This window comes from Triticum aestivum, chromosome 1A, assembly GCF_018294505.1.
Source record: "Triticum aestivum cultivar Chinese Spring chromosome 1A, IWGSC CS RefSeq v2.1, whole genome shotgun sequence".
Classification (NCBI taxonomy): domain Eukaryota; kingdom Viridiplantae; phylum Streptophyta; class Magnoliopsida; order Poales; family Poaceae; genus Triticum; species Triticum aestivum.
The window spans coordinates 326214548-326227943 of NC_057794.1; the positions used below are offsets into that span (position 1 = coordinate 326214548).

General features: G+C 44.2%; 1 protein-coding gene across 2 annotated transcripts in view; it reads right to left on the reverse strand.

Moving 5' to 3' along the window:
* The window catches only part of LOC123048714 (endonuclease MutS2), a 9862-nt gene extending 7830 nt beyond the window's left edge, over nucleotides 1-2032 (reverse strand). The window contains exons 1-4 of one of the 2 annotated variants that reach the window (XM_044471759.1): nucleotides 1722-2032; nucleotides 1493-1624; nucleotides 702-869; nucleotides 385-468 (exon numbers count right to left, since the gene is read on the reverse strand). In XM_044471759.1, coding sequence (XP_044327694.1) covers nucleotides 385-468; nucleotides 702-869; nucleotides 1493-1624; nucleotides 1722-1931 — 594 coding nt within the window. In that variant the 5' untranslated portion in view covers nucleotides 1932-2032. Of the gene's footprint in view, nucleotides 1-384; nucleotides 469-701; nucleotides 870-1492; nucleotides 1625-1721 lie in introns of those variants that run through there. The other variant, XM_044471767.1, reaches the window with a different exon arrangement.
* Nucleotides 2033-13396: the final 11364 nt, after the last annotated feature.

Below are 13396 nucleotides of genomic sequence, written 5' to 3' on the forward strand. Positions count from 1 at the left end.
TAGTAAAGGTAGTTCTGAAATTGACTTCTACAGTTATAGTGTATTTGATGTTACCAAGGAACGAGATAGCATGTTCAGATTTCCTTTGGGTTAATGCTGGAAAGTTAGGATGACAGATTGCTTGGGCACAGACCTTCAAATATGGATAATTTTCATTTACATGTTCAATCCTCCATAGTCAAGTTACTGTTTATAAGAAGTCGGGATTAATTTTCTACACGCTGAATGAAGAATTCACTTCAAACTGAAATGGTGGTAAAAAGTAGTATTCTTTTGCAAGGAAATAAAAACTAGTATGAGTATTATTTTTTGCAAGCAAATAACAACTAGTATCACATCATCCCAAAGCAATACAAAAGTAGACTCGGGATGAAAGGACCAAACTGCAGTATCTTTCACGGAGCCATCATCATCTATGACATCCTGTATAGACTTCACTAGTGACTTACTGACAACAGCATCTAGAATCTGCAGGTCAGTGGAAGAACATTCAGCTTACTGGACTGAGAGACATATATTTGTACTCCCTTCGTTCCAAAATACTTGACCCATATTTATCTAGACATGGATGTATCTAGACACCAAACAAGTATAGATCCATCCGTATTTAGACAAATTCAAGTCAACTAATTTGGAACGGAGGGAGTACAGATGCCAAAAGATGCAAGAGATCAACAATGAGTAAAACTATATGAGCTTACTGTTTCCGTAAGGGGCAGTAACAGATTATATGAATCTTCATCTTGCTTCATAGCAGCTTTGATAGTTACTTGCAAGGATTCAACGAACAGCATCAGGCTAACCACTGCCATTGCTTCCTGGCCTTTAATTACGGAACCACCAGAGACACAATTTATTGCTGACTCTACCTTCAGTTAAACAGAGAATGCACAACTCAAAGAATGTATTTGTGATACTGGCATAACCGGAAAATTGGCATCTACTCCCTCCGTTCCTACATATATGTCTTTTTAGAGATTTCAGTATAAACTACATACGGATGTATATAGACATATTTTAGAGTGTAGGTTCACTCATTTTGCTCAGTATGTAGTCCATATTGAAATCTCTATAAAAGACTTACATTTAGGAACAGAGGGAGTAAGTATATAAAGCAAAATGAGACGCAGAGAACAGTGCTATAAAATATGATGATAAAACATTAAGATCAACAAACAGATAACTGAGCAAGCGTGCTTTGGTCACTATTTTGCTCACATTCATGATTTGGTACTACGTATAATTTTACGTTCATCTAGGCAAAACATAGTTACCATAGTTCAAAATGGATCAGATGTTATTGAAGAGATAATTCAAAGCCAGGATAAAATGAAACAGTAAAACACATCCTACTATATACCTTAACTAGCATGCCAAAATGCCGATCACACAGTAATGCTGTATAAATTCAATTTGATTGTAACTCTGTACTGAAGTCAGTCAGTACACGTGGCCTCCTTAGCATATTAGTACACCAAACATGGGTCCTCACCGCGACGGTATCCAGCCCGGAGAAATCCAATGCCCCACCGGAGCTGCCAAGCAGCCGCACCGCCGCCTCAGTCTCCCGGAGGAGCTTCCAGCTCCGCTCATAGCTCACGCTCTCCACACCCCACAGCTGCTTCTGCACAACCACGTCGCGCGTCAGAGGCGAGGGCCATGCATCATGAGCGATCGGGCAACGGAAGGGCTCGGAGTTACAGGGGTCTGGAGTCGACTACCTCGGTGGCTTCGCGGCCGTGCGCGGTGCCGGCGAACGAAGCGACGGCGCGGCAAACCTTGCCCCACTCGAGGAGGCGGAGGCTGCGGGCGGAAGGCGAGGCGGAGGCGGCGACGACGAGGGCGCGTAGGCGGCGCGGGCGGGGGTGGGAGACGGACGGGGAGAGAGAAGGAGGGTAGAGGAGGGAGAAAGAGGCGGAGAGGCGAAGCATGGAGGAGCTGTGGAGGGGAGCAGTGGCGGGGAGGAGCAAACGGCGCCGGTGTGTTTGGATAGAGCTGGGGTGCAGGGGCGTGGGCGAATGCACGGCCGAAGGTGTTTCCGCGGCTAGCTAGGAGACTTTTTTTTAATAACACAGAGTTATTGGTAGTTTTTATTTTAAAAAAACATCTGATTTATTCATCTTCGATCAATGCCAATACAAGGAACATCAGAAATAAACCTTTAGAGTTTGGCTTGATGTACACGATTTACGCTTGTGTGTTCATTCTTATGTGAATATTCATTTCTAAACACAGACCCATATGCTCTTGGTGAACAATAAATTTAAGAAAAATATAAAAAGAATAAAAAATCTGAAATTTTTTGTCAACCAATACACTCAAATGCAATCTCGTTGCTGGCAAGTCTCTTTACTCGTTCCGTAATGCATCATCCCGCAACTAACTCATTAGTCACATTGCTTGCAAGGCTTATAGTGATGAGCATTACCGAGAGGGCCCAGAGATACCTCTCCGATACATGGAGTGACAAATCCTAATCTTGATCTATGCCAACTCAACAAACGCCATCGGAGACACCTATAAAGCATATTTATAATCACCCAGTTATGTTGTGATGTTTGATAGCACACAAGGTGTTCCTCCGGTATTCAGGAGTTGCATAATCTCATAGTCAGAGGAACATGTATAAGTCATGAAGAAAGCAATAGCAATAAAACTAAACGATCATTATGCTAAGCTAACGGATGGGTCTTGTCCATCACATAATTATCTAATGATGTGATCCCATTTATCAAATGACAATGCATGTCTATGGTCAGGAAACTTAATCATCTCTGATTAACAAGCTAGTCTAGTAGAGGCATAATAGGGACACTCTGTATATCTATGTATTCACACATGTACTAAGTTCCCGGTTAATACAATTCTAGTATGAATAATAAACATTTATCATGATATAAGGAAATATAAATAACAACTTTATTATTGCCTTTAGGGCATATTTCTTTCAAAAAAATATATATATATACTTCCCGAACCTATTGATCACCGTATCGCGAAGAAATTCTCTGTTCTCTTTTCTTGCTGTTTCCGGTCAGATTTATCAAGCCAGGCATCATGTCTTCCTGCTCCTCCAACAAAATAGAAGAAGATGCTTGGTTGGTGAAGATCGAGATGAAACGGGAGGAGCCTGCAGACGCCGTCAAGGGAGACAAGGGCAAGAAAGCTACCTTAGATCCATCCCCGGTGGCAGCACAAGCACTACTGGCCGAGGAGGAGGAAGAGGATATCCTTAAGCCCTACCTTACTCACCTTACTCCTGCTGAGATTGAAGCTTTTCGCGACATTGAAATAGTTCGCATACAGAATAAGTATCTCACTCGCGAAAATATTCTACATCAAGAGCATATCATCCATCTCCGGAGCGTCATCCGTCGATTGGAGAATCTCTCGATCCTTAAGGATAGGATCACTTCATCATCACCATCATCTTCTTCACCACCAAAAGAGAACTGAGTATCGGGTATGGGCACTCCCCTTGGCTTCCGCCAAGCTTGGGGGAGGTGCCCCGGTATCGTATCATCCCACTATCTTTTTGCCTTTACTTATTTTAGTTCGATCCTTTGCTTTAGATGAATAAAAGTTTAGTTCGATCCTTTCTTATTTGAGAGTTTGCTTAGTGATCTATCCATGTAATCATGTGAGTTATATAATAAAGTTTAGTTTGATTTTTTGCTTTCTTTACTTTCATGTTGAAAATAAAATAAAATAAAGAAAGAAAGAAAAAAAGAAAGGAAATAAATAAAAGAAACGAAATAAATAAAGAAAAGATCATGTACTAATCCTATGGTAGGTGATGACACCACATAAGGAAAAGTATAAGTAGAAAATTTTATTAGAGATTGACAAACATAGCATTAGTCAATGATGCAACTCATGAAAGAATCAATAAGGGAAGAGAAGATTCACATATAAATATACTATCCTAGAAATCTTTTGTGATTGTGAGCCCTCATCAAAATATTATATGCCAAAATTGTTGACGTTGGACAAGGAAGACAACTTAATGGTTTATGTTTATTTATATTCACACAGAAGTCATATTGTCATAGGTCCTTCAACATGTGGGGCTTTCCCCCTATCTTTGCTAGCCAAAAATTCCGCACTAAGTAGAGATACTACTTGTGCATCCAAAAGCCCTTAAACCCAACTCTTATTTTCAAGTGTCCACCATACCATACCTACCAAGCTCCCCACTGCTTCATCGCGGCCTTGCCTCTCCTCCCGTGCTCGACGCCACGGGCGCACACAAGGGCGCCTCCCATGCCCGTCGTTGCCCGCTGCTGCTTCGTCCGCCGACCTCGGCCTCCAGCCATCGCGCACCGCCTCTGCCTCCGGTGGCCGTGGTGCCTGATGACCCACAAGTATAGGGAATAAAATTTAGCTCTTTTCGATAAGTAAGAGTGTCGAACCCAACGAGAAGCAGAAGGAAATGACAAATGGTTTTCAGTAAAGTAATGTGTGCAAGTGCTGAAATTGTAAGTAGCAGAGTAGTTTGATAGCAAGATAATTTGTAACGACAAGTAACGATAGTAGTAGCAAAAGTGCATCATGGTAGCCCAATCCTTTTGAGGCAAAGGACATGCCAAAACGGTCTCTTATGATAAGCAAAGTGTTCTTGAGGGTACACGGGAATTTCATCTAGTCACTTTCATCCTGTTGATTCGATTTGTGTTTGCTACTTTGATAATTTGATATGTGGGTGGACCGGTGCTTAGGTGTGACGCCCCAAGACCGGAGCTTCAGATGCCTTCCAGGGATTTCGAGATTTGTTGTGTGATTTGTTTCTGCTTCTTGCATTCATCTTTGCATCATGTGCTTTGCATCATGTCATCCTGCCATCATGTCATTTCCTTTCTTAACTCAACTAAATAAATGGCATGGATCTTTGATCCAGTTAAATCGAGGGAATTCACATGATGATTCTTTTTATAACATATCCTCCCGATATTAGGGAGCTATATTAAATATTCCATTTTCGGAATCACCCATGAACACACTTGCAAATAATCACATGCCTTTTCTCGCTTCAAGTTTGGTCCCCAAACTTTGCTTATATTCTTTCATCATTTTCCGGAGCTCCACCAAAAATCTGAACATTTTTGGACCTTCCTAACCCTCACTTCCTATTCGAACCATTTGAATTTAAATCAAATGAGTTTGAATTTACACTTTCAAAAATGCCCACTCTATTTTTCTTGGAACATGCGCATTTTTGCGAGTCCGGGAAATTTATTCCCGTGCCCAAACTCTTTCTCTACCTTTTTCTTTTCTTCCCTTTTCTTCCTCTTTTTCTGTTGTTTTTGAATAGAGCAAATAGAGGGAGAGAAGAGCCCAACCTCTCAGGCCTGCCCTTTTGCCTTGAGGCCCAGCTGACCCCCTCCTCTCTACTGGGCCGGCCCCAAGGCCACCTCCCCCACTAACCCTAGCACCCCTGGCCCGATCCCCTCTTCCCTCGTACCCTTCCACCCAGCGCCGCCAGGGAGAGCGCTGCCCGATCCCATCTCGCTTGACCTCCTCCTTCCCTCTCTCTCTCTCTCTCTCTCTCTCTCTTGCCGACCCCCATCTCTCCCTCCAGCGCCCCTCACCCTCCCTCCTCCTTCGGTCCAGGGAACCAGGCCAGAGCCTGTCGGCCTCCTCGCCGTCGTTCACCTTCGCCTCGAGATGCCGGAGAGCGCTGCCGTGCCTCCTGCCATGGCCTCCTCCTCGCCTCGAAGCCCCGCGCCCTGGGCTTCTTCCTCGCACTCGATGCCATGGCTGCCTTTGTGCGAGTCCCACCTGCGTCTCGCCCCGCCTCCATTTGGCTCCCTCGCCGGAGGCCACCGCCGCGGCCCTGCCGGACATCGGCGACCCGGAGCGCGACGTCTCCGACCCCACCTCCTGCTGTGGGCCAGTTGCTGCCGGCGTCCACCTCCTCGGCCTTCCATCTTCCCCGCGGCGCCATCGCCTCCGATCTGGCGACCTGCGCCCAGGACGGCCCTCCTTTGCCCGGATCCCGCCGGACCAGCTTCCCGTGACCTCCTCTGCCTTCGATCCGGCCGCTCACCACTGCCTTCCCCCACTGCTCTAAGACACCAGGTCGGTCGCCCGCTTGCGCCGTCGTTCTGCTTCGCTGGAGCAGACGACCAGCGCCGCCCTCCATGCCCATCATGCCGTGCTCGTTGCATGCCATACCGCCCCGTGGATTTTGTCAGAGTTCCACTACGACCCGTGAACGCCTTGTGGATTCACCAAGTACATCTACCGCCGTTTTCGGAATCACCAAGAACGCCAAGTTCCCCTCCAAACGTGAACGACTACACCCGGTGATGGGACGAGTACCCCGACAACGTGTACCATTATGCCCAAGTTCCATTACTGAAGGCCACGAGTACAACTACGTCCACATTGCGTCGGGTACGACTACCGTCGCTTGGGTGCGACGAAACACCAAGTACCACGACGACCATCGACATGTACCCCTACACCGCACCGTAACGCCGAGTACCTCGTCGTGACCCCGAACATCTACGGGAACTTGTGCGACTATAAACGTGAACAACTACCGTCGTCGTGGATCCGACAAGTTTGCAAGGGCAACAACTTCCTCTACGACCGTTCCGAGAACGTCTACTTCCCCTTCATTGCACCGAACTCGACTCGCTTCGAAAATGCACCCTTGAAAGGTCTATCCGCCGGAACGATGCCGTGGACCGTATGCATGTGACGTGTTGTATGAGATGCATGTTTGGATGTTGTATCCGCCCGTGAACGTTAGTTGTTCCCTCGTTGACACCGCAGTCGAACCATGGGAACCCGGTATCCGGGAGCGCCCCACCATCTTTTGCACGCATCCTCACACTCCCCTTTGCATCGGTATCTCAATCGAGTACCGGAACCGGAACGTTGCCGTGGCACCGTTACTGTTATCGTTGCCGTGGCACCTCCCTTTTGTTTTCGCCACGATGACAAATTGCTTCATAGTGCTCTTATCAACATTTTCGTTAAAATTGCATAATCTTGAACATGTCCTCCGCATCATGATAATAACATTTAAATGTTTAACTTTGTTGTTGCACCAATTTGCTAAATGCATATGGGGTTTTACTGGAACTGTTGTTGTTGTTTTCCGGCCGCATTTAAATTGCTTAGATTGTGTAGTTTACTTTTGCTTCATCTTTTGCCATGTTTAACAACATTTAATATTGTTGGGTACCTAAACGGGAGAGAACTAAATAATTGACGTGGTGTTCCGTCAATATGCAACTCGTTGCATATTGAGCTCCACTTAACTTGTAGAGTTGTTTGTGCACTTTTGCCATGCCATGCTTCATTAAACCGGACATGCATCATACTTGATTGTGCATTGTGCCATGTTCATGTGCTGGTTGTTTACCATGATTGTTTGCTTCTTTCCGGTGTTGCTTCTTCGGGTTGGTTCCGATAACGTCACATTTGCGAGGATCCGTTCGACTACGTCCGTTTATCTTCTTCGTGGACTCGTTCTCCTTCTTTGCGGGATCTCAGGCAAGATGACCATACCCTCTAAATCACTTCTATCTTTGCTTGCTAGTTGCTCGCTCTATTGCTATGCCTATGCTGCGATACCTACCACTTGCTATATCATGCCTCCCGTATTGCCATGTCAAGCCTCTAACCCATCTTGTCCTAGCAAACCGTTGTTTGGCTATGTTACCGCTTTGCTCAGCCCCTCTTATAGTGTTGTTAGTTGCAGGTGAAGATTGGAGTTTGTTCCTTGTTGGAACATGATTTACATGTTGGGATATCACAATATCTCTTATTTAATTAACGCATTTATATACTTGGTAAAGGGTGGAAGGCTCGGCCTTATGCCTAGTGTTTTGTTCCACTTTTGCCGCCCTAGTTTCCATCATACCAGTGTTATGTTCCTTTGATTTTGCATTCCTTACGCGATTGGGTTATAATGGGAACCCCTTGACAGTTCGCCTTGAATAAAACTCCTCCAACAAGGCCCAACCTTGGTTTTACCATTTGCACTAACAACCTATCACCTTCCTTTGGGTTCTGCAGACTCAAGGGTCATCTTTATTTTAAACCGCCCCGGGCTAGTGCTTCTCGAAGTGTTGGTCCGAAACAGAGCCACTTGCGGCGCCACCTCGAGGAAACTTGAGGGCTGGTTTTAGCTGTACGTAGTGTTCATCCGGTGTTGCCCTGAGAACGAGATATGTGTAGCTCCTATCAGGATGTCGGCGCATCGGGCGGTCTTGCTAGTCTTGTTTTACCATTGTCGAAATGTCTTGTAACCGGGATTCCGAGTCTGATCGGGTCTTACTGGAAGAAGGAATATCCTTCGTTGACCATGAGAGCTTGTGATGGGCTAAGTTGGGACACCCCTGCAGGGTTTTGAACTTTCAAAAGATGTGCCCGCGGTTATGGGCAGATGGGGAATTTGTTAATGTCCGGTTGTAGAAAACTCGACACTTAACTTAATTTAAAATGCATCAACCGCGTATGTAGCCATGATGGTCTCTTTCCGGCGGAGTCCGAGAAGTGAACATGGTGTTGGAGTTATGCTTGAACGTAAGTAGTTTCAGGATCACTTCTTAATCACTTCTAGTTTGCGACCGTGCTTTGCTCCTCTTCTCGCTCTCATTTGCGTATGTTAACCACCATATATGCTAGTGCTTGCTACAGCTCCACCTCACTACCTTTTCCTACCCATAAGCTTAAATAGTCTTGATCGCGAGGGTGTGAGATTGCTGAGTCCCCGTGACTCACAATTTACTTCCAAAACCAGTTTGTAGGTGCCGATGATACCGTGCAGGTGACGCAACCGAGCTCAAGGAGGAGCTTGATGAAGATCGTGTGCGTTGAGTTGTTTCGTTTCCAGTTGATCAGTAGCGGTGTCCAGTTGGGGCGATCAGGGATCTTTTGCTTTAGGGGTAGTCTTCTTTTATTTCGGTTCCGTAGTCGGACCTTGTTTGTATCTGGTTGATGTAATGTGATATTCATGTATTGTGTGAAGTGGCGATTGTAAGCCAACTCCGTACCTCTTTCTTATTCAGTACATCGGATGTGTAAAGATTACCCCTCTTGCGACATGCCTATAATGTGGTTATGCCTCTAAGTCATGCTCCGACACGTGGGAGATATAGCCACATCGTGGGTGTTACAAGTTGGTAATCAAAGCCTTCCCCGACTTAGGAGCCCGCTGCTTGATCGAATTGTTGGCGTTGTTGAGGCTAGAAAAATGTTTTGAGTCTTTTAGGATTATATATATCGGAGAGTAGGATTATTTTTACTCCTCGGTCCCTTCGTCGCTCTGGTGAGGCATCCTGACGTAGAGTTTTGACTCTTCTCTTCTCAAATTTCACGATTTTGTTTAGGATCACGTGGGTATCTTGGAATCGTTTCGATGGTTTTGTGACGAGAACATTGTTCTTGGTGCGTCCTGACATTTAGGGGTTGTGGCAGTGTCCCAGAGAGTTGAGCTCCGAGGTGTTGTCGTCACAATTTTATCGTTGCAGTTCTGGAATACCCGAGTTCGCCGACATCGAAAATCTCCTTTATGCAGTTGTTGGTGAGATAACCTCGACGCCACCCAGTACTGGGGCGGGAGTTTCGGAGTATTGCCATAACTCGTATAACGGATGCTTTTCGAAGGTTGAGGTAAATGATTTCCGAAGGTTTCTTGGTTATGTGTTGAAGGATGGATACAGCTGGATGTAGGATTTGCTAGTTTTGGGTGAGATATTATGATTCCCCTGTATCCCCAACACCTGATTGCATAACTGGAAAGTTTCGGGAGTTTATAAGTGGGAATTCAAGTAGCTCCTAGGATATCTTTCCGACAGATGTATGATATGAAATTGGGGTTCAATGTCTAGTGGTCTGCCTATCCACGGTTGGTTTTACAGTGGTCTCGTTGTGTCTTAAAGAGTCCTTGGCTATGCTGACTCGGGGATGCTTCGTATGTCATGTGCACTGCCTTGTACATGATGGTGCTGTACGATTGACCCCGTGTGGGCCCCACCACGAAAACTTCGGACGAAATCTCTATCATATGTTTGTTCCGACTTATTCTGCAAGCCAATCCTTTGTTTTTTTGAGTTGTGGTATTCGAGTTGCTTCAATGTCAAGTGTTGATTCCATACCTTCCCCAAATGGTGTTCTCATATTTCTATGTGAATACTAACCCTTCATGATCATCGAGGTTGTTTTGTCAATCCTTTTCAACCGGCGTGTTTTTCTCTTCAAGTGGATTCGATCATTTCAACATCCCCAAGATTACCTCTCGGTTTTCCCAACGTTGTTTATTTCATCCATCCCAAATTGTCTTTGTTTTCCCGCCCTCCCACCCTTTTTCTTCAAGGACTCGAAGTTCTTAATCAAGTATCCTTTTATTGATGGGAAGTCTCTCCATCCTTTTCCGTCAATGTTCTTATCCGGTGATTCTCAAGAAGATACTAACGGAGCTTCAAGTTCGTCACTCTTCACTCGTTTTCTTCTCCGGTGGATTCAATTCAAGCTTTGTCGATCATATCCCTTTTCCTCATTTCAAATTTTTTTCCCATACCAGTGCACCTCCTAATCATCCACTCCTCGCTGTTAAATTATTCCGGAGTGTTGAAGATATCTCGAAGATTCCTGTTTTACATTCTTAATCCATTCAAGCTATTTCGAGATTGTTATCTCATTCAAGTCATTTAATTCAACCGGTGCATTCTCATTTTCAAGTAATTGTTCAATGGTGTATCTTTTGAGTGGGCCCTAACCCACAAGTCTTTTCCCAGGATCTTACCTGACTCTTCTAATTTTTTCCCGGGGTTACTCCCAAATTCTTTTTGAAGTTTGACGTAAGAATGATTCATCATCAGTCAGATGGTTTCTCCAAGATCTTTCAAATTCTTTTCATCGTTGACTCAACCTCTTCGCTTTTGATTCTTCCGGAGTGTCTAAATAATTCAAGGGTGGTGTTTCTCGTCGTCATTCTCAACATTTGAAGACCGAAGAAGAGTTTTTCCTCCATATCTTATCCGTTCTCTCAGAGATTCGTGGTTCTAGCTTGTTGCCATACTCTCATAATTATTTTGATTATGAGAATTCTTTTCAACCATCCGGAGCAATTCAGGAGTCTTTTCAGTTTGATTCTCCGGAGGCCATCATATCAGAATTATTCATTCCTAGTTTTCAGCTCTCGTTCTCTAAATCTTACCGGTGCATCATTCAAGTATATCCTCTAATCAGCTCATGATCTCTTCGTTTCACTTGTATCTAAATTCTCAAGTATCTTCATTCTTTTGTTTTCTAATTCTTACCGGTGTTTTTCCTTATCTTTTCTTCATTCATTTTCAATTCTTACGGTGGTTCGTTCAAGAGTTCTCTTCCTTCGTTATCATACAGATTCATTCGTTCTTTCCAATCCTACCGGTGGTTTCCATCAAGACCTTATTCAAGTTTGATTTATATCTCTCTTAATCCTTTCTATCGGAATAAGTAGTATGCCAAATCCATTGCTTGTCCTCAATTTAAATTGATGAAGGATAAGCATAATGTAATTCTTATTCTTGTTTCATCCAAGCGTTTAATTCCTGCTTTCCGGAGTGGTTCATCATATCACATTCTCGGTTCGAGTTGCTTTATTTTTTCTTCCGGAGTTCCAAGCTTCCACTTTATCTCGTCGCAAGCTCCATCTAAATCATTGCAAGGCTTCACCTTGTGCTTTCGACTTATCTTTCTTTCATTATTCTTTTATTACTGGAGTTCTTCATGAAGGCTACATGGTGGTTCGGCAAGGATTCTTTTCATTCTTCATTTGTTCTTGAAGATATCTCTCGAAGCTATGATCCGCCAAGCTATACTTCAAGTATTCTTGGTCTTGCATTACGAAGTGCAATTCTTTCTATCTTACCTTTTGAGGTGGTGTTATGTCATTTTGACAGTTTCCTTCATGTTTCATGATTGACAAGTTGTCACGGATGAGGTATCTTGAATCTCTTCGCTGAGATTATCTTGTGCAATATTTCACCTAAAGCCTTCCATTGGGAATTCAACCCTTCTCCTAAAGATGCTTTTTTTCAAAGTTCATTTCAGGTAAAATATGTTGTTTTCTTCTCCGTTCCTTTAATTCCATTCTTTTATCTCTTCCGGAGGCATTGAGATACATGCTCTCTTCACTCATCATCTCGGATTGTCGGGACCATGTTCTTTTCGTGCTTATCCTTTTAACCGGAGTGTCGTGTCCTCTTTTCAAGTATCCTCTCATCTTGTCAAGATCATGTTCAATTCCTTCCATTTACAGTCGGAGTGCTGTCCAAATTATATCATTCTTATTCCTTCTCCATTTTGTTTCAACCGGAGTGCTTGCATGTACTTCTTGTCCATTCCAACCCTTTTCTTATGTCTTTCAACCTACAAGGTTCTAATAATGTTCCTTGTTCCTTTTTTCTAACGGAGTGTTTTCAACTTTGATCATCTCCATTGTTTTCTTTTCTCAAAATGGTTTAACCTCTCAAGGTTCTTCGGTTTCACTCGTTTGTCAAAGAAGCAACTTAGTTTTACCTCTTCTTTTCCTCTTCCGTTTTTCTCCGGTGCCATCCTAGATCTCGGGATGAGATCCTATCGTAGTGGTGGAGTGTTGTGACGCCCCAAGACCGGAGCTTCAGATGCCTTCCAGGGATTTCGAGATTTGTTGTGTGATTTGTTTCTGCTTCTTGCATTCATCTTTGCATCATGTGCTTTGCATCATGTCATCCTGCCATCATGTCATTTCCTTTCTTAACTCAACTAAATAAATGGCATGGATCTTTGATCCAGTTAAATCGAGGGAATTCACATGATGATTCTTTTTATAACATATCCTCCTGATATTAGGGAGCTATATTAAATATTCCATTTTCGGAATCACCCATGAACACACTTGCAAATAATCACATGCCTTTTCTCGCTTCAAGTTTGGTCCCCAAACTTTGCTTATATTCTTTCATCATTTTCCGGAGCTCCACCAAAAATCTGAACATTTTTGGACCTTCCTAACCCTCACTTCCTATTCGAACCATTTGAATTTAAATCAAATGAGTTTGAATTTACACTTTCAAAAATGCCCACTCTATTTTTCTTGGAACATGCGCATTTTTGCGAGTCCGGGAAATTTATTCCCGTGCCCAAACTCTTTCTCTACCTTTTTCTTTTCTTCCCTTTTCTTCCTCTTTTTCTGTTGTTTTTGAATAGAGCAAATAGAGGGAGAGAAGAGCCCAACCTCTCAGGCCTGCCCTTTTGCCTTAAGGCCCAGCTGACCCCCTCCTCTCTACTGGGCCGGCCCCAAGGCCACCTCCCCCACTAACCCTAGCACCCCTGGCCCGATCCCCTCTTCCCTCGTACCCTTCCACCCAGCGCCGCCAGGGAGAGCGCTGCCCGATCCCATCTCGCTCGACCT